Here is a 22,298-nt window from a genome sequence, read left to right as displayed (position 1 = left end):
ATTTGACTTTTTAATCGAGAAATAATTTGGGAATTCCGCTTATGCCACTGCGTAGAGTGCGGCGAAATGAGTTCGTAGACACGGAGTAGACCCGAATCGGAGCCGTAACGAAGAAGATATGGTCTAAAAACCGCGAAGGGCAAAACGGTAATTTGGCTAAAAAAGTCAGATTTTTATACCCCTTTCTCTCTCTCCCCCGTCACTTTCTCTCTGTTCCTCTCTCTCTCTCTCGCACAAAACAGGGCCGTGCGACCCTTCGCCTTCTCGGCGACGGCCCGGCCACCACAGGCCTAGCCGATCTCCGCCGTGGGTACCATCGGGTCCGCCTCCGTGTCGCCGTCACAACCTGAAAAACCTCCACCCAGGGCCGCCCTGAGCTGGCCGGAAAACTATGTTTTCCGGCGGAGGTTCCTTCGAAGCCACCCGAACTTCCAGCTCAAAATTCTCCTTCGTTTCTCCACCAAATCGATCGAGTAAGGTATGGTTTTTGAGCTATTTTTCGTGTTCTAGCTGATGGGTATATGGGCTTCGACCGATTTTAGCTCTAAGGGGTTCGATTTTCGACTTGCAATTTGGCCGAAACTTCGGCCCTTCGAAACTACTATTTCTGTTCACTTTTTGGGGGTGGTCCAAGAACAAAAGTGACTCCAAATGGGGTGTTTTACCTAGGGTAGGAGTTTGGAGTCTTGGTTCGGAGATTTTTCGGCCACCCGAAATCGCTTTGGACACCCAAAGCTGCCCGCGCGTGCTGGAGCGCGTGGGCGAGGGTACCGATGTAATTCTGGGCAGATTTGTGACCCTCGTGTCGTCACGAGCGTGTGGGATTTCGCGTATCTCGATTCGGAGTCCGTTTGAGCCCCGAACGGATTCTCCATATCGCGCGATCCGTGGGTGCAGTGTCGTTAAATCGTCGGATCGCGCTGAATTTTGGATATGTCGGTATACACGATGTCAGGATCGTGTAGGATTCGACGGATTGCGAATCGGAGTCCCGGATACTCCAGAATCGCGAACCCTGGTGCTAGGGTTTGGATTTTAAGCGACAATGCGATTTTGGCCAATCCGACCGTCCGATTTGGACCAAACTCGTAGAACATGGTTCCCTCTCTGTAAGGAACCTTCAGGGAAGCCCAGATTGGTTATTGGAGATCGTGGACCCACGGGGTCCCGGGTCGGCCGATCGGGCAGTGTATCGCTTAGTTGAGCGTCGGACCCTTTAAAACTGTTCCAAGCATTTGAAAAAGGCTAATGTGGGCATAGGAGTAATTTGAATTGAAAGGCACGTACTTCTAGGAGCCGGGGGCAGGGTGTTTAATTTAATTCTTTTATTCAGCGGTTTACTGATTTATTATTCATGGGTAATCAGGCATCAGAGGTCCAGCCGACTAGCAGGAGAAACCTTCAAAGGGTCGATTTAGCTCGGAACCATCTGTGAGTGGACTTTCTTTCGTAAATTATTTTATAAATGAGTTATATAGAGGATTTCCATAAATAAGATTTTATAAGTGATTTTATTTTGATTTTATATAAATGAGTTTTTATAAATGAGTTTATTCGAATAAATTTCCTTATTTGATCTTGAGTACATTTTATTATGGTTCCGAACACGATTATTACAGTAATAGTTCTATAAGTCGGTGCTGCTTATTTACCAGTTATAGAAACAGAGTTTGAGTTTCGAATCAGTTGAGACCGCAGCACGACTTGAGTTTTACAGTTATTATTCAGATATTTCTTTTTAAAGGAATTTATTTTAAAACCACCTCGTACCCGTTTTTTTTTTATGGTGATTACCCAGAGTCGGACCGATGTCTACGGACATCCAGTCTGATTATAGTTCAGTCAGTGCACTTGACTTTGCCTCACGAGTTTCGGGGACGCTCGGACCGTGAGTGCCAGGATTTGCGGCTCGGCAGACTTGGTGTCCCGAGACCTGCCAGGATTGCGGCTCGGCTGACTCTGTGTCCCCGAGACCTGCCAGGATTGCGGATCAGGCTGACTACGGTCCCCTGCATCCTGCCAGAGCGACTCGAGTTGACTTGGTGTCATCGAGGAATCTGCCGGCGGGACAGGCCGATCATAGTCCCCTGATTTCGCCAGTTTGCGGCTCGGGTAGCCTGTGTGACGCCCGAGACCTGCCAGGGAATTGACGGATATGACAGGGGTACAAATTGGTGGTATTTTCGAAGAATTTTGAGTTTCTTTTATTTAATGATGATTTTTAGTTATTTTATATCAGCTTTTCTGATTTTTCAGGCATAGATACCTTTATATTTGTTCAGTTATGCAAGGTTTGAGTACAGAGTTTTTATACACGTTTGATTTCAGCATTTTTATGCAAGCTTTGATTTCAGTGGTTTTGTATGAAACTTTCGAGCTTGAATATGACTTATATAGAATGCCTTGAGTTGAATATGCTTGATGCAAAAGAGTACGTATTCAGTTTTATTTAACTATTTTTTTTTATGGGGGATATTATGTTTATGAAAATTGTTTTGAAGAACATTATTTTTGTCCACTCACATTTTCAACCTGTTTTTTGCCCCCAGGCCGTAGAAGTATGCGGAATCCACCACCGGGCCATTCATAGCTTCCGTGCCTCAAAGCCAGGTATAATGTTGTAAGAAATCCTCACAACCCTGAAGGACCTAGAAAACGCTCGGATATCTAGTTGAAAATTTAGTGATTAGAGTTGAAATTGATTACTGGAAACATTCTGGCAGTTGGGAGGAAATATTTGAAATTGTTTGACAGGTGAAAAATTTTGGGATTAGTTAAAAATACAGGGGAGACTCTGCCGAATTTTCGGCAGAAGTCTAAGGAAATTTTAAAGAGAAATTGAAGTAAGAAGGGTAAAAAGGTTTTTTGTGCCCGACCTTCGCCAGGTGTCGGACACGCACAGGACTTGGCTTGAATTCCAAAGTGAAAATTGGGTCGGGTCCTGTCACATATCATATATGGTTGGTAAGAATTTTGTTTCTCTTTTTTTCAAGAAGTTGTTTCCTTTTTATTTATACCATGGATCATGGATGCTCACTTAGATCTGGGATATTTATACCATTTCAACTCCTGCAGGTTTGATGCAGGACGCATAACTTTTATTTAGTTTTTGTTTTTCCTGCAGCAAATTAAGAAGAAGGCCAGGAGATTTCTTCTGTAAAGCTTCAGAGAGCAAGGATTTGAGTTGTGTAAATGTAGGGTAGAACAAAAGAGTAGAGAGATTGAAGTTAAAATTTGTGTTTCTTTTCTTGTTTGGAGAGATGGAAAGAAGGAGAATTATATGTTGGATTTGAAATTCATATTTTGAATAATTTGATCAAAACCAGACTTTTGCATTTTATTTTGGATTTTTTTTATATTAAATGAAAATATTAGGGGCGGATATGTTGGCATGTATTGCATGGCTTTTAATGGAGTCTGCCAACCAAACTATAGGGGCGGATCTTTCCAACTCTTACGCCCTTAAGGCTGCGTTTGGTAGGCTTAGACTGGGCTAGCTTAAATAGCACTTGAAACTTATGTTTGATAAGAGAGGAACTAACTTAAATGAGATTAGTCCAACAGTAAACAAAACCCCTCACTTGCTTATTTAATATAGCGAGGTTGAAAAGTGGTTCGCAATATAGCACCCTCGCTAAATTGAACACGCAAGTCCGAACCCTTTTTTGTTTAAGATAATTTTAGCCTTTAAAAAATATTAGAATTTTAGTTATTTATTATGATTATTGTCTTAAATCTAATTATTACAATAACTATTTTTTTGTACGACACATCACCAAACATAGGTCTTTATTATTTTTACAATCTAGCTTCTTAGTTCGACGCAGCACCAAACATATGTCAGTACTTAATCCAGCTTAGGCCAATCCAAGACAGTCCTAAGATTTAATCAAATCCATGACAATCCACCGTACCAAACGTACCATAATCTACCCCTTCTATCCCTATAACGCATACACCAACATAAATTGTCAGCAATATATGCATGAAAGTCCCACTGGGCGTGCCAAAATATGTTTACCCTGAAAAATAACAAAGACCTAGAATAGGCTTTGAGAATGTGTGAATTGCGAGCGTGCCACTATTAGCAATATTAAAACCCTAATAGACTTGAAAATAAAATAAAACTAAATAAATAAAAGACTTCTGCACAAAGTAAAATGACTTTAAATCAAACAATTATGAATTGAATGGTAAACTGATTCAATTGAGAGGGAGATAAAATATAATAAAAAAGTAAATAAAATAGTGAAACAATGAAAATAAATGGGCAAGTTGATCAGAACTACAAGTTGCCACCACCTTGTATTAGATCTGATTCAATACATAGCTTAGGATCGAGTGGCAACAATCTATAAGATTAGAACAATGCAAGAGGCAATCAGAATGGCCTTCAACTGATGGAAACAGTTGACAAATACCAAGGAGGCTTGGCAAAGCAATAAATAGTTAAACCGGTCTTTGATGAAAGATCTAAACTTTTTGTTTAGAGTTTGATTTTGAAAACTTGTGTGTCTTGCCGTGAAGCAATCCTCTCCTTTTACATGTATGTAACCCTAGCACGGAATAAACAATCTCTTATTAGATCACGGTCAGAAATGGACTACAATAAATTAGAATCAATTATCTAATTAATTGCCTTAATATCCATTTAATTTAGATAATTATCAATTAAATGATAATTCCCTAATATTAGCCATATATTGGCCTGGATATTTAATAAACATAAAGACCCACACCACTTGTTCATCGTTCGAGAGCCCATTTCTTGCCGCTCTTCATCTTACTTTGATATGGTTTCCAATTTATAAACAGTCTTTGATTTCTTTGTGGTTTTAGATTTTATCTTAAAAAGTCTCGATGTAAAGAAAATATCATGTATGAGTATCATCAGCTGACGTGGTGGTACAATACTATTTTATAATCTCCCCATAGTTACCAATCGCTTACCTAATGTAAAAGAATTGTATTTTATTCCACATAATGTCTATCATATACAAGGACCCTTACCTACCATGATCAACCAACATATATATTCAAGGGGAGTGCTAGCAACCGTCTCTCTAACCTTCTCTTTTGGACCTTCTCCCTTCTTTTCATGACAAGTATCACTTTCCTTACACTAAAAACAATGTCATTAATTAATGCATCACACAAACTAATTTTTGTTTTCCAAGTTTACACTTATTAAATGTATTATTATTTTTTTAATAACAAGCTTTTTTTTATAGCTTTCTTACTACCTTGTTAAAAATTAAATAAGAAAATAAAAACTGAAGTTTTTTTTATTTTTTTATTTTTCCAAAGAGAACGCGTGTTTTGTTAAAAACAAAATAAAGATGATAACAATGTCATGAAACAAACTTTATTTTTATTTTAAAAAAATATGACGTTTTTCTTATGTTTATTTATTTATTTATTTTTTAACAATGTGCTAAAGAATTTATAACAAAATTTGAATAAATTGAAGGAAATATAAAAGCCAATATATTTTAAAAGGGTAAACTTGGAAAACAAAAACTAAATTGTGTGATGCATTAATGGCATTGTTTTAAGTGTAAGGAAAATGACACTTGTCATGAAGAGAAGGGAGAATGTCCAAAAAAGAAGGTTAGAGAGAAGATTGCTAGCATTCCTCTATATTCAATATGCAGTCCACGGTTGGAAAAAGTTATGAGCACTGCATGGAAAAAAAGAAGAAGAAAAAAAAGACTTTAATTTGAAAGAGAGTTCAATAGCCCATATTTATTAATCCTAACAGCAAGAGGGCACCTCCTAGGGTCCCATGGTGGACTAGTACTAGAATTTTGTGGAACCATTAAGAGCACCCAAAAGGTAAGGACAAAGGCAATTAGTATTCACTTTAATTTAATTTCTATTTTTTATATTTAAATCATTAATTTTGATAAGTTGTTCGGATAAGATTTTCGGTTGCCACATGTCCATATTTATTATAAAATTCGCATCTCACTCATCATACAATTGAAATATTCCCAGTCCTGATAGTCCGACACAATCGAGTACAAGGACGACTCAATCATTGGCAGAGGCGGTTCCACCGGATCACGATGTGGGGGAGTATTTTCCTTTGGAGGACGTAATAGTGCCATTATTTCCGACACAGAATGCACCACTGGAACCAACTGCGGGCATTGTTCACTTAAGGAGCCATGTGTAATGGTTTTCCTATTTTTTTTGTTTTGCCTTGAATAATCTAATAAAACATGAAATTGGAAATGCAAGAAATATATTTATTTAAAAAAAAAAGACATTAAATTGAATAAAACGGCAATTAAATTTTTTTTTTTAGCTTGTCGCCAAGATTTTGACCTCTTCGAACATTTGTCCACGACCCTCCGGCTTCGATGGAAGAAGCCATTTGTATTTTTGCACAAATGGAATTTTGTAGTAGAAAATTTGGTTTGGAAAGTGAAAAATATTGGTAGGTATTTATAGAAATAATTTCCATATTTTTTTTATTTTTTTTTAATTTTAAGGCAAAAATTGGACAGCCGTTGGATTGAATAAGATTTTTTGATCGGAGGCTCCAAGAGAAGCCACGTGGCTTGTAGCCGTTGGTTTCTGTGGCTGGTGGGTCAGTGGCCTTCGGACAACAACCTAGTCAATTTTTGCCCATAGACTTGCCCGGACTGGTGAGTCCCACTCTTTGCCCAGGCTAAATCTGGCATGCTAGAGGAGGGTTTGGGGCCTAGGGCTGCTATTTGCCCAAACTGGGGGCTTGCGCTGGAGGTGGCCTATGTAGCAAGGACCATACTATTTGGGAGCAAAAGATATCTATTTCGTGAATAATGTTAGCATATTGATCCAATTTACAACTTTGTGGTCCTTTCACTCCATAAAGGAGAGAACATGCTCCAATGTAATTTGTTGTATTTGTATATCTAAGCCTAACCTTACCATGGTTTGGTCCAAGTTCCCTCCATAAAAAAAAAACGTATGTTTCATTTCGTCGTAACAGGTTACAGAACCATTGCGTAATAAAGCTTGCGTTACCATTCAATGCATTGCAATGGTCCTTCTTTAAACCTTTTTCATTATTTTGAGAGTAAAGTTGATGACATAGTGAGAAATTATAGAATGGTATGGTAGTAGTGGTACACGTGTTATAATATGGGTGGATGACATGGTTGATATTTTCACTTTTTAAGGAATAGTATCAATAGTAACTTTGGGCTTGTTTGATGCTAGGATTGAATTGGAAGACGCGTGGAAGAATAAAGAAAATGATGTTTTTTTAATTATAAAAAATACATTTCAACAGCCATAGACCAGCGAGAGAGATAAGAGCATCTACAATCATGCTCCCTATTTTTTAGTTAAAATTTAGCTAAAAATAGACAAAAGATATTTTAGGAGTGCTCTATAAAATTTGAACTCCAATCACACTCCCTAGTTTAGGGAGTCATAAATACTATAATTATTTTTTAATTGGTCCATCTCTATAAAAAAAAATAGAAAAAAAAATAATTAGCATTAATTAAAAGTTTATAATATACATAAAACAAAGTAGCATTTTTTATAAGCAGCCTCTAGGAATCCTTTCTCTCTCCTCAGATTTAGGAGCTCTTAGAGATCTCCCTATTTTGGGAGGTGAATAGAGAGTATGGTTGGAGTTATATTTTTCCAATTCCTCCCTAAAGTTTGTCTAATGAGGTGGTTTAAGGAGTTTATTTTGGATGCTCTAAGACTGGGGAGGGGAAGCTAATAGGTCTATGAATTGGCAAAGAATAATAGTTGTGTCGACCGGTGAGCGAGTTATCTTATCCATAGTTAGAAGATAGTTGTATTAGCAGTAAGGGCAACCCATAGCTGGATCCATTTGTAAAAGGTTGAATAAAAAAATTGATATTTGAGTAAGGGATTGTAGCTCAAGTAGTTAAGAGCAAATACCCTTAAAGGAATATTGAAAGTGTGCTCGATTAAAAACTAATGACGGATACAGGAAATTTTCCTCTTGGGGTTTCCCTGCCCTGCCTTTACCCTCTCAGAAGAACAGCTTGCCCTGTGGCAGCTATACTCAAAGGAAAGCATCCATGGAAATGAGAGCCTTCCCTCGCTTTTAGGTGTCCACCACTGCCTAAATTTGTTGACAAAAAACTCCTAAACTTCTTAAGGTTAATAAATTGACAGTTTTATCAGCACTCCAAAAAAATCATTCTACACCTATCGGAATATAATTTCTTTAATGTTCTTTTAAAATAGGAGTGCATGATAACTTTTTTAGATCGCAAATAATAGTTCCCTATATTAGTATAATACCCTTGTCTTGCTCTTATTCCTCTACGAATACCTTCATTGTCCAAGCCTAAGCCCAAACCAACAAGTTTTGACAACATTCGTTTTCAAGTTCAGTCTCTACCTTCCTACCTAAATATCCTTATGGATTTTTTTTTAATCGAAAATATCCACGGATTGAGAACGAACGAAACCAATTAGAAGGTCTTCACATGCCACGTCGCAACAGTACAAAGTTGTTTCCTTGAAGTTTGTATCACTATACCAATAAACTAAACAAAAGATTTGATATGGGGTTAATGGGATCCATCCTGCCAATTTAATAAATAAATAAATAATAGAGTTAGGGTTTATAAGTGCTATTTGATTTAGCTTCGATTGCATATCGATTCATTGCAGCTACATTTTTCAAACTTCAGATTGAATACAAACAGAGCCTCCTTTAGAGTAGACACAAATATGTACCATTCAAACCAAATTTGGATACTTTGATAATTATATCAAATATGAACAAGTTTTCTCAATACAACAGAAATAAAATTGAGATCACTGACACAGATGAGTCAATATGATACAAGGGGACCGCACATATACAAGTCTATCGATCGAAACGCTAAAGAAACAAAAGTTAAAATTAAAGGGGGTCTTCATGGAAAAGTAAGATGTTTCATGAAAGCGGATTAGCTTCTGGGACATCATCAAGGATGAAGGGGCCTAACTTACCCGTCCTAAATAAGGTAAGGAATTTCTTTGATACCATCAAGCGAGCTTCAGACCCCTTATTGGGTATCTTTAGTGCCTTCTGCAGTGCTTCAAACTGCTGTTCTATAAGTACCTCCAAGTCACTCTCGTCTTCCATGTTGCCATTGAATTCTGACAGAGTCGAATACAGAGCACACTGCACTTCAGTTACAAGATCCTGAAAAGAAACATGAAAAATACTAGTATTTTAAAAGGCATACAGACATGACAAATATTGGCCAAGTCACCAAGGATACTTATCTAAGCTGCACTTAAAAGTGTCAAAGAACTAAAAGTTAATTGCAAAGTCACACATTACACGTGTGGAAGGAAAATTAAAATGGCTAGTGTGAGAGTCGTAGTGGTTAGTGAACAAATAAATTAAAACATATTCTCAAGACTTAAATACATGCTCCAGACACAGAACCTAAAAATTACAAATTTAAAAGAAATCTCTTTGCTAATTATCACAAAGATAAGTAGGGAAATTGGATCTTATCATATCGTTGTCAGCAAACCGTTTACTTCAACCAACAATTTATTTCTCAATGACTGTCAAATATCTTTAGTACAGAAAACCTAATCTTCACTTTCCCTTTGAAAGATCATCGATGGGTTACTCATTATTTGCTGTAATCTGCAATATGCTTTCTCCAAGTCAAAGCATAGTCTTAGTGAAATTATTAAAAGGAAAAAGATAAAAACAAAAACTCATTATTATTTTCAGAAATTATACTAACTTCTCCTGTTAAGTGAGTAAGCATCAGAGGTTTGAAATAATCAGCAGTAAAAGTTGGGAGTATAATCAAGCATTGTGGTGCATAAAGAAAAATATAAACACGCATATAGTAATTTCCGTTACCTCAACGTACAGCACATGAGACTTAGTTGGCAACTTCCTCCTACTAGGTCGAAGATTTTTAAGACTGTAGTCAAATTTTTCCTCTGCTTCATATTGAATCCCTTCCATTCTCCTATTATTTGAGTTCTTCCAGTGAAAAGGTGTCCCTCGTGTATTTAAAACTGCAAGCAAGTATTGAGAAATTCGATCCTCCCCTACAACCGAATCCTTAATAGATCCTGCATGATGAAGTTCAGTGAGATGCAGTACACTGACAAAAGTTACAAACATTTCCCCCTAAGTTTAATGATTCATCCCTATTTAAGATGTACGTGACAAATTTTCTTTTTTTTCAAATGGAAGTTGGAATGCCAAAATTTGATAGTAAGCTAATCAGAATTCATTAAACATGGATCTTAAACTACACAGAGAGGTGGTCTGACCCTATCCTTAAATTTCCTAAATACTGGACCGTTCTCCATTGAAGCCAACAGCTAAAAGCCATTAAGCTATTAAAGTATGAATTCGATTTATACAATGAGAAGTGTACAACCAAGCCTATAAGGAATCTGAACAGAGAATAAAGAAAATTGCCAACAAAGTTGAAACAGACAATTTTCAAAAGAGAGAAATTAAGGTGATTACCAAGCCAACAAAGTTGAAACAGCATGTATTAAAGTTGCATACATATAAAGGACTACAATTCCTAGAGAAACTTTCTCCGTCATGCCATCCCAACAAATATAAGCCTAAAAAATTCAAAACACCTTTCAAATGCCACAGTAATAAGAAATTCCAGAGAATTTATCTGAGAAAGGACAAACCTGCAAGAGCTAACTTTAATCCTGTCTCTATGTCCGGGATACTTGGAACCAACACACCTGGAGTGTCAAGAACATATATGCTAGGCTGATGAGCAATCTGCACATAAACAATTCAAAAAAGTTAGGGAAAAAGGAAGACGATTTTCCATCATCAAATCAGCGAGATGAAGGAAACAGAGGAATAAAGAACTACAAAAGAAACAAACACTATGAACTAGCTAGATTATTTTTTCGTTTTCAAGATTAGAAGGGTCAAAAAGCGTTCTTTTTTAAGTATTCACCGGCTAGTCTGTATTTTCAGCTCAGCATATAATGAATAGGAAAAAGAAAATCAATAACAAAAATGACTAACCTTGAATCCAGCAATGTCTTGAGTAACACCAGGTAATGGGCCCACTGTAGCTCGCTTCATCTTACCCTGCACTATGAAAGAACTCAAACACTGTCATTCCTCAATGTGTAGTGCCTGAACTCCATGGATATTAATAATTGAAACACATTTCCACCAATATAGGATTCACAACAACCTCCTCTAACATGAAGAACTTACCGGGAAAGCGAGAAGATGCAATCCGATGAATATTATTGATTAGAGCTGATTTCCCAACATTAGGAACGCCAACCACCATAACAAGCAGAGTAGGTTCCCTCGAAATGGCTTCCTTCAGTTTATACTCCACCAGCTCAAGAAGCTTTGATAAACCAGTGCACATTTCAGGGTTTTGAACCCAAAATAAGAAATATCAAATTGGAAGGCAAAAACAAATACCTTTGAAACAGAGCTCTTGCTGTGTGCATTCATGGGAAGGCAATCTTGATTGGACGATTCGAAATACCGGGTCCATTTCTAAAACAATTAAACCAATAATAACTTCAACTTCAACAAAGAAAATGATAAATACAACTACAAAAAACAATAAATTATATTAACATTACTTGCATGATATTGGGGTTGGCGAGGTCCTTTTTGTTGAGGGCAATTAGGGAACGTTTGGAGCGGAGCTGGGGCTGAAGGTCTTGGTTGGCGGAGGACAATGGAATGCGAGCGTCACGGACCTCAATGACGAAGTCGGCGAGCTTGAGCCGTTCGCGGATTGCGCGCGTGGCTGCAGCCATGTGGCCAGGGAACCAGTTGATGGCTCCACCTCCGGCGTTGAACCCCATCTCTCCCAACCCCATCATCCCCTTCTTCACCAAATTCTTTAACCCTAACCCCATTTCTCCCTCTGCTGCAACAAGCCCTGAACTCAGGGAGGCTTAGGGTTTAAGCGTGGTTTGCAGAAGGTTTCCTCTCCCGAATTAAGTTTTCATAAAAATAGCTAAAATTTACCCTTCACTTTCAATTTTTATAAAAACATTTTAAAATAACCAAAAACTCACCTAAATAAACTTAAATGTCTTCATAAATAAAGACATCTTTGTAAGGTAAACTAACAGCATTGACAATATTTATAATTTATTTATTTGAGCAATTATTTTCTTGTAGAAATTAGAGCAAATAAGTTCTGCTAATTCGTACAGTGCTTTTTTTAATTATCTTTTTGACGTGAAATAAAAATGATACATCCAACAATTCAAGAAAACCTAATTTCATTTCTAATAGCATATGATTCGATTATGCCAAAGAGCCATGTTCTTTACATGCGCTTTCAAGTGTGAACTGAAGAAGATAGCACCCAATCAGTGGCGGAGCCAGGATTTTATGTGTGGAGGGGCCAATATATTAGGGTTTAAGGTTGATTTCTTTCCCAGTGTTAAGTTTGTAAATAAATAAATAATCGATTATCTTTAATTTCCTATTTTCTTAAATATACTTGTGAAAGAAAGATTTGATTTGCTTTTTTTTTTTAAATAATTAATTATGTTGGTAGAATTTAGGAGTAACTTTGCCATATTGCTAAGGAAAGAGTTTTTTAGTTGGAGGGGGAAATGTAAATCCCTCTCTCTTTATTGTGGGGGGCCACAAGCATTAATTTAATATATATATTGTCCTATGTTGTACAATGCAAAGCAATATATATACTATTTCATAATTTTGGGAGGGCCAAGGCCTTTACTGGCCTAAGCACACCTCCGCCCTTGCACCCAACAACCATAGCAAATTAGAAGTAGACAACTTTTGTTTTTTCTTTAAGAACTTATTTGTCAAAAAGATTAGCCTTTCTATGTTTGCACTAAAACGACTTAGAAAGTATGTCATCAAGAAAAGCAAGATGGGGTTTTGCAGTGCTTGCAGTTGTAGATGTTTCCTTCAACACTGATCGCAAACAGTCTTCACATGTCGTCACTCTACACCTCTAAACTTTCTTAACTTCTTTTCTGGCAGTTACAGAGGGAGGAGAATAGCAACAAAACCTTTCTATTCATACTGTGTTGGACACTCTCCTATTTTCTTCTCTCTTTTTTTGTCTGACTGACTTTCTTTTATTTATTTATGTGGGTTTTTGTTTTGAGGGAATTTGAGTCTATTTAAGTGAATTTTTGGCTATTTTTGAAAGTCTTTAAAAATCTGACATTTATGAAAGTGATGGGTTAGTTTTGGCTATTTTTGATAAAAACTCTCCCGAGTTTGGGTGTCATTTTAAATTTCATTATTATTATTATTTTTTAGGCTAAAAGTCATTTTTGGTCTATGTAGTTTATCACTTTTACCATTAAAGTCCCTGCAGGCTAAATTTCAAGTAATTCAAAGGCAATTCTCAATTTCTGTCAAATTAAGAGCACTTCCACCCATTTGTCATGGCAAATGGCAAGAGGTGGCAAGAGGTGGCAAGGGTTGTTACTATTCATGTGAATAGTAGCAGCCCTTGCAAAAGGCAAGGTGTGTTTCCACTCATTGTCATGGCAAATGGCAAATACTATTCACTTTTAATTTTTTTTAAACTAAACAATTAATTTGGAGAAGATTTTCATATAAGATTTTGGGTTCCCACGTGTCAATATTTATTATAAAATTCATATCTCATAGGCTTATTTACTGTAGTACCCCTTGAAACTTCAGTCAAATCTCACATTGCCCCCCCAAAACTTAAAGTGGCCCCAATTATCCTGCTTCACCGTGGTTTTGTGACCCACTTTACCCCCGACGTCAACTTCATCCAAATTTTTATTAAAATTGATGATGTGACAGGGGTGTTTAAGTAATTTTGTACACATGAGTTATTTTTATAATGATGTGCACTCCACATAAACAATAAACCAATCAAACAAATTCAAAAAAAAAAATAAGAACAACAATAAAAATTCAAAAAGCCAAAAGAAAAAAGAAAAAGAAATTAAAAATTAAATTATTAGTGAGAAAAAAAGGCATCGCATCCCATTTTGCCGACAAGTTCCCACCTTACAGCCCCAACCTTCTCTCTCTACAACCATAATTTCCCTTTGCCCTCACTAGATTTAATCACTCATAGCCCATACCCCAACATAACCAATCCTCCATACAACATATCAAAATCCATGAATACCCATAAGATGGTTCGACGAAGGGAGGCAGGGGAAACCAAAGGCCTCCAAGTTTGTAACGAGGTCTCACAAAGCAGGGCTCCAGTTTCCGATGGGTAGGTAGGAGCAGGGACGGATCCAGGAATTGTCCCTCCGGGGGTCAACTTTTAAAAAGTTAAAAAAATTCTATACAAAATATACCTATAAATGTTTTTATTATTAAGAAATCCTTTATTCAAACTAAAGGTAACTAACCAAAATTAAACCTCCTTGGAGAAAAATAAAATAAAAAACCTCAACAACTAATCAAGAAAAACATCAATATTCATCCCATAAAAATAAAACGATAAATTATCATTCATATATAATTCATTGAGAAAACAATTGAGAAAACACATATTAAATCAAGTAACTTCCCCAGATGAGTCTTTCACATGTGGGTTCACAAACTCTAAAAGCAGAACAGTTGTTTGGATGGCTAACAGAGACAAAACTGTCAATAGCCTTGGCGCCAGAGTTTCGCTTCGAAAAGATGGCTCATTGGTCTTGAGACCGATGTGGATGGCGCAACTGTCTGGCAAACCAGCACCAACTCCAGTAGCCTTGATGTTGAGAGAGCAGAGCTTTTGAATTCTGGCAACCTTTTTCTGAAAGATGCACATGGTAAAATTCGATGGCAAAGCTTCGATTTTCCCAATGATACTGTTCTCCCAAACCACCCTTTGCAAAGAGCAAGAAGCTGATATCCACTTTAGGAAGAGGGACTTTTGGACGAAAAAAAGGAAGCGCTCTGCGTGCACTCCTTCTTGCTGCGCTGAAGTTGAAGTTGCTGCAACCCTTTGAGGCATTTCCTCGAACATATGGCGGGCATGAATTGCCCAGCCATCCAGCCATTGCAGGGGTCAATTTTTCTTCCTCTAGTGGCGGATTCTGGAGTTGCAGGGGTCAATTGACCACCCTTGCTCCTCTGTGGATCCGTCCCTGGGTAGGAGATGGGTATTTCTCCTCCATTATCGTCGAAGATGAGGTCACTACACCACCACTCGTCGAGCGTGCCGTACTCGGAGGGACTTGTGAGAGTAGCGGGTAAAGATGATGGGGATGGGCTTGAAGCTACTAATCTATAAGAGAGAGAGAGAGAGAGAGAGAGAGAGAGAGAGAGAGAGAGGGTTGGGGAAGGGGGTCCGGGTTTCAAACAACCCAGATTTGAAGTTGGGTGTTGAGGTTGAGATGAGGATGAGAGCATTGGAGGCTAAGATAGGTGGGATGAGTTTCTTTCTTCCAAGGGTATTTGCAGGAGACGAGAAGGGCGTAGGGATGGAGGTTGGGCGGCTGGGATCTAATTTCATTTTGTGTTTTTTATTTTAATTAGTTTTAATAATTAGAATATCTAATTATATTTTTATCTATGTGGAGGTGGGTTCCATTTGCCACGTCACCCCTCAGTTGGTGGATAATGATGTATGTGTATGAAACTACAAAAATACCCATGCCACTTCATTAATTTTAACAGAGTTTTGGATGAAGTTGACGACAAGGGGCAAAGTGGGTCACCAAACCACGATCAAGTGGGGTAAATGGGTCACGTGTCAATATTTCAAATAATATTTTAGGATAAGATTCTTGGGTGCCACGTGTCAATATTTATTATAAAATACAAATCTCATATTTCAAATAAGATTTTCACCCTCTAAAATCCTGCCACATGTCATCTCTATCTTCTAAATCTCTCTATAAAACCAGAGACTTAACTCATACCTCTCACACGGGATCTTTTCTATCCTTTCATTTCTCAGATTTTAGATTTCATACTCCACTCTCAATGTTAGACATGAGGAGATGCTTGGAGAGGCAAGAGCGAGAAATTAAAGACAGAAGGCGTAGACGAGCTGAAGAAAAAAAGGTGCAGCAAAGCCAAGGCCGCCACCGTGGTTCACAAGTTGGTCCTGGCAAGAACGTGGACAGACATAAGCATTCTCGGGGTAAGAATATTTTGGAATATTACTTTATCCCAAATTATGTGTACTCTAATGTTGATTTTTGAGGGCGATATAGAATTCAACCTCATTTGTCCAATAAAGTCATGCATCATGTTTGCAATTACGATGCATACTTCGTTCAAAAGTGTGGTGCTGCTGGGTTTTTGGGTTTCCTTTGGAACAAAAGCTTACAATTGTTATACGAATGTTGGCATATGGTGCATATGCTGATCAGGTGGATGAGATTGCTAGGATGGGGAAATTCACTACTCTAGAGAGCTTGGTCAGATTCTGTGATGCAATCGAAACTCTCTACACCAGGGACTACCTCCGCAAACCTACGCCCAGGGACCTTCAAAGGCTTCTACAAAAAGCTGAAGCTCGAGGTTTTCTAGGCATGATTGGAAGTATCGACTGTATGCACTGGAAATTGAAGAATTGCACAACTGCCTGACAAAGAGATTATGGGAATAGGAAAGGGCAAAAAAGTATCATTCTCGAAGCCATCGCTAGATTCGATACATGGGTTTGCCGTGCCTTTTTTGGAGTTGTCGAATCTCAAAACGACCTGAACGTACTTGGTCAATCCTCGGTATTCAACTATGTCTTGAGAGGTGAAGCCCCGAATATCACCTATGAAATCAACAATACCGTCTACTGGAATGGATATTATCTAATAGACGGCATTTACCCAAGTTGGACCACATTTGTCAAATCAATTTCGCATCCCTAATCCGAGAAGGAAAAATTATTTTCTGCCTATCAAGAGGGTCACAGGAAATATGTCGAAAGGTGTTTTGGTATCTTCCAAGCTCGGTGGACAATTATTAGGGGTGCTGCGCGTATGTTTGATAAGAAGGTGCTGAGGAGCATTATGATGACGTGCATCATCCTCCATAACATGATTGTGGAGGATGAGTATGATTATGATGCTCCAGACGTGTACGAACCGAATCCCATGAACACGGCATTGACAAGAATTTATGAAAGGCCCATGGGAGCAAATGGACAACCATTGGAGCATGATCAGTTGGTTAGGGACGGTCGTTTCATAAACCGTATAATTGATCGATATACGGAGATGCAATCGTCTTATATTCATGAACGACGTCAAGTTGACTTGATGGAGTACTTATGGGCGGTGAGAGGCAATGACGGTGAATGAAGTGAAGTGAAGATGCTTTGTTTTTAATTTTGCTTTGTGTTGATGTATGTTTTGTTTGTGTTTTATTTGCATTATGCTTTGGTTGTGTTTTTTTTTTAATTATGCTTTGGTTGTGGTTTTATTTATTTATTATGTTTTGTTTGATGTATACAATGTGTTTAACGAAAATGTATTTTATTGAATGATTTCTTTATTCACTCAAAGAAAAGCAATTCAACTAATTAAGAAAAACTACTAATTAAATAAAAGACAAGAATTACAACTACTTTAATACAAACAATTAAATAAAAGGCAAGCAAACTAACTTAATAGTTTTGATCATTTAACCAATAGGTGTTGCTAAGTCCATTGTCACGGAAAATTCTTCTTCTCATAACATCCCTTCGTTTTAGCTTCCAAAATTGTTTTGTTTCAGGGGACATATGACTTGTATCCATGGCTATGGTTTCCCAATCCTTCTTCTCAATGTCTTGTTTGTGTATATACTCTATTTCTCTTGCATATTCTTCATTCATTGCCTTCTCGTCCGCATCTTTTTTCATGTCTTACTCAATTCTCATGGTGTCGTTCCTTGCAATTTGCTCCAAAAATTTTGCAATATCATTGCTGGAAGTACTCACTCTCTTCGCCTTCGCCGCCTTTCAACGAATAGGCATCGGCTTCTTCTGGATTGGTGAGTCTTGACTCATCAGGGAATCCAAAGGCGAATCCGATGCCGTTAAATCATGGAGTGGCATTTCGTTCAACATAACGGTTGGACCTTTATGAATAATTCTGAATCGTTTGTAATTTTTCACCACCTCTCAACATTGTTGATGGTTGAAAGATTTTCTGCCTTCCCCAATAGCACCGAACCACATTTGTGCTTGCATAATCTATTTTTTTAAAAAAATTGAAAATGCAAGACACTTTTATTGTTTTGATTAGTTATTGCATGTTTATATTAGAACTCATGGAACTTTTGTTGTTTTGATTAGTTATGAAGTTTGTCCCACTAAAAAAAGGAATATAAGAAAATAAATAGAATTATTATATTTATAATCTCAATTCTGTAGTGGGTGCATTTTCGTCAGTCATTAGGATGACCGTATCTGTAGTAGCTACATTCTCCACTCCCGGAAGTTGTTCAAAGCCTTTATAGAAACAAAACCTACTAACTCTCTCAACTCTGGATACCTGAACCTATATTAAATAAAACATTGACTCTTTTCAAAAGATGCATTAATCTCTGTGTACTCCAGCTCTAACAATGGGTGAATAGTTACCCATGATCTCTCAAAATTAAGTTGACTCAAGCCGAGTTGTCGCTTCAACTTTTCGCTCTGTTGATAACAATAATAAATTTTCCTGAAGGTGCAACGTTTTGGTGGCATACCACAACTGAAACAGGTGCAACATTTCAATGGCATCTCACCGAATATACCTATCGCGTTCGATACTGATATACTGAACACAACCAGCGACCACCATAAAATTCTAAACTTGAAAAATGCCAAAAATAAACTCATATCTCATTCGAAGCATCTCTAACTTCAATCTCACCCTTTATGAATAAATACAAGATATTTTTCACCAATATAAACGTATAAACCTCGTTAGGGTTGTAGGAACATGATGGTTTCAGAAAATAGTCTAACTAGGGTTACATGAACATATGTGGGGTGTAGTAAGCAATTTTAATTTTAATTTTAAATGTTTTTTTGTCCTTAACGGTAATTATATAAAAGGATATAATATGTTATTTATGTTTAAAATTAGTATGGGGTGCAAAGAGCAAATAATAGAGTGCCAATAAAATTTTTCAAATAATTAAAGAAATAGGTTGAATAATAAGACAATTTACATAAATAAATTTTAAAGTAAACAAAAAACGAAAATAAATGAATTTTTTTTTTCTCATACTATTGTTTGTACCAAAAATTATAATTTTGCCTAAAATGGAAGATAATGTTCTATGAACATCAAAACGACCAATATGGCTAGACATGCATTGCTGCAGTCAGTTGGAGTGGGTCCAAACTTCAACTTCCAGCTCTCAAATCAAGTTTCATTCTTCATGAAGGTTGTTCATCTCTATGTTTATTGCAACATATCCAAGTTTGGGATCATTTAAATAAATGTGGAATCCTCACGACATCAAACATCAGAAGCATACCAGCAATAGCGAAAGTTGAAAACAGTGGCAATTCGGGCCTAATTATGGTCCAATTCGGGCCAACTTCCAGTCCTCAAATGAACATTCGTTCTTCATGAAATTGGATGTCTACTATGACATATCCGAATTTGGCGTCATTTGCACAAGTATCGAATCTTTAGTGCATTAATCATAATTTATATTCGTGACAGCAGTCTGTGAGGACCAATCAGTTGCAACCATGCTAAATCATATTTTCTATTGATTAAATGAAATTAAGTTCTTCCTGAATGTTGTTCCTACTTATGTGGAGAACAACATATTCGAAATTGGCAGCAATTAGATCAATCTAGCATTCCCAGTTTATTATGTATCAAGGCATGTTCGGAGAAGAAATTTAGTAGCTGCTAATCAAGTTTCACTTCATCAATGGAGGGACTTCATCACAAGTGATTTGATTCAAAGAAGAATAAAATAATGATGGGTGGATGAAAATCTTTTAATATTCTTTGTGATGAAGAATATTAAAATAAAGCCAAAGCTCAACATACACATGAAAAAGTTGAAAGAAGAGAAGAAATAATGCAAGTGGACTTAAAGAATGAATAAATAAAGAAGTAGAGATGGTGGTCATTATCTCTCCATTTATTTTTTCTTTTAGTCAGCTACTTTTGGCTGTCACTCACCAATTAATGTCAAGTGGACTAATACTTTGGATTTCTTTAAGTCTAATAGTGGCAACTTCTGTCATTTCTCATCAAAGCCTCTTAGCAACTTTTTTAGGTTTGCTTGTATTTTCAGCAACCCACTTACAAAAATCAATGGCAAGTGGGTACTTCAAATTGGTTGTTGATCTCAATACTCAACCGACCTCATTCTCGAAGGAGAAATCATCAGCAAAAAGACAACTCAACCAACAAAAACCAGACTCAATGTCTATAAACCCAGCTCAAAAGCTTGAAACAGCCTTCCTTTTTCATTATCTGAATTCCTAGTTGACAACTCCTGATCAATTTTCTTTATTTTGCTCTGCCAACTCTTGGTATGATTTTTTCTTGTACAAGATTGAATAGAAAAATCTTCAATCTCCATTTTAATTTTATATATTCATATCTGAATAGAGAAATCTTCAGGTTGTGTTGATTATGTATTTCCTTTGTCTTTCAAGTTGTCTGAATAGAGAAATATTCCGATAAACTTCTGTCATTTTCATTACCGTTCAATTTCAACTTCTTTCAGTTACCATTTTCACACTAGATGAATATTGAAATCCTCTTAATTAAGGCATAGAAAATAACCTATATTGGGTCAGTTCCCCACCCAATCCACAATCGATTGATTAAAGTCAATATAGGTGCTCATTTTCTAATCTTACCATTTTCAATCTGTTAGAGTTTTTCACTGTCAATAATTGCACGCCTTTGTAATCACAAGAAGCAACTCCACGGCCAAACCCCACGCGCGTGGCCGGTGGGTCCTTTTCGGGCTAAACAACTATCAAATGAGTAATTACTGCCGACCACATTACACCTCATATATAAACAAAAGCCTCTTGGGAAAGAAGGCCCAACGAGATTAAAAAAAAAGAATGAAACTGAACATGACAGAGGATTGTGAAACGACCCCATTTTAACCCAAAGGTATTTTTAATATAAGTGAGCTCACACGTGCTATAAACCTATGAGTGAGCTCACATGACACCATATTTTAACCCAAAGGTACCTATAGCTTGCAAATTTAACCTCCTGAATTTGTTAATTGTTTATGATAAAAACAAAAACAAAACCAGCAAGTTTTGTCACTCATTCTTCCATTTTTGGTCATCCCGTTAAATTTCAAAAAAACGACGACTTACTACTAACACTGATACTATCCTCAACTTAATCATTTGCAAAGCCCAATAAATGTGAAATTTTATCAAAAAAGACCTCGGTACGTTTATTAGTGAAACCACTCATTATACATTGTATTTATTTTTGTCAAATTTCTACATTAGATTCTTCAACACATACAACATCACAATATGTCAAATGCTAGCTATATAGCCAAGCAGAGTTTTTCCTGATATGCTGGAGACGTTTTACCTCAGTGCCCGACAGTGATCCCAAGAAAGATGCCCCTTTTCAAAAATTGGGTTTGATGGTATGACATTTTCCAAAGAGGAGAACAGGCGGGCATAGTAATCAATTGCCCAAACAAAACTAGTGGGCATAGTAATGCTCTCTATAATTTCTACACGGACAATGTCACATTTTTCAGACTTTTTTTCAATTCTTTCCAAATGAAATGACAATTGAATGTTAAAAACTTATTAATTTGCTTTAAAACAACAAACATCCAATTAATCTAACATTTCCTTCAAGAGAACTAGTTATTCTATTCTGATTTTTTTTCTTTTTGTTGCCGATGATTTTATGGTTTTTTAAATTTGGTTTTTAAAAATATTTTATGATTCATGTAGTTTTGTTATTTTAGTTTAATAGAACTGCTACTTAAGCCAGAAATAAAATACATATGAAGAAAAAATTTATTTTTCTTACTTCTTGAACTACGATTGTATACAAAGCGAAAGGGATTCATTCTAATTTCTGCCCCTAGACCACTTAAAAAATAAAGTTGTCTTTAGTAACGATGCTTCCTTGAACACCTAAAAATTGTTTCTTAACACTTTTTTTTATTTTTTTTATTTTAGAGAAACATATGCATGCTCAAGATTTATAAGTCTCGGGATGCTGCCAACTAAAATTTATGACCATACGAAAAAGAGGGGAGTGATTTCTAAGTGTTTCTATGAGATAATCGAAAAAATACATCAACACAAAAAATATTTCTAGGGAAGTTACCTTAGCACACTTACAACATTCAGGTATACCTTGAAATACGTAATATGTTTGGCATCTTCTCCTCGAAATACTTC

General features: G+C 36.7%; 1 protein-coding gene across 1 annotated transcript; it reads right to left on the bottom strand.

Moving 5' to 3' along the window:
* Positions 1-8,716: 8,716 nt before the first annotated feature.
* On the bottom strand, positions 8,717-11,966 carry LOC117634468 (short integuments 2, mitochondrial). The gene is made up of 7 exons (XM_034368600.1): positions 11,599-11,966; positions 11,432-11,509; positions 11,213-11,354; positions 11,015-11,085; positions 10,663-10,759; positions 9,860-10,077; positions 8,717-9,175 (listed from the first exon to the last, which is right to left on the bottom strand). Exons 1-7 carry the CDS (start codon positions 11,878-11,880, stop codon positions 8,924-8,926), a joined length of 1,140 nt encoding a protein of 379 aa, XP_034224491.1. The 5' UTR covers positions 11,881-11,966; the 3' UTR covers positions 8,717-8,923.
* Between the last annotated feature and the right edge of the window lie 10,332 nt (positions 11,967-22,298).

Source organism: Prunus dulcis, chromosome 7 (assembly GCF_902201215.1).
Source record: "Prunus dulcis chromosome 7, ALMONDv2, whole genome shotgun sequence".
NCBI lineage: Eukaryota > Viridiplantae > Streptophyta > Magnoliopsida > Rosales > Rosaceae > Prunus > Prunus dulcis.
The sequence above is the reverse complement of the archived record's forward strand: the minus strand, read 5'-3'. Positions and strand labels throughout refer to the sequence as shown.

Coding starts and splice junctions, on each gene's coding strand:
- LOC117634468 (XM_034368600.1), bottom strand. CDS start 11,880: ATGGGGTTAGGGTTAAAGAATTTGGTGAAGAAGGGGATGATGGGGTTG. Junction 10,078..10,662: donor ATTAAAGTTAGCTCTTGCAG/GTTTGTCCTTTC, acceptor TTCATCATGCAG/GATCTATTAAGGATTCGGTT. Junction 9,176..9,859: donor CTCATGTGCTGTACGTTGAG/GTAACGGAAATT, acceptor GTTTCTTTTCAG/GATCTTGTAACTGAAGTGCA.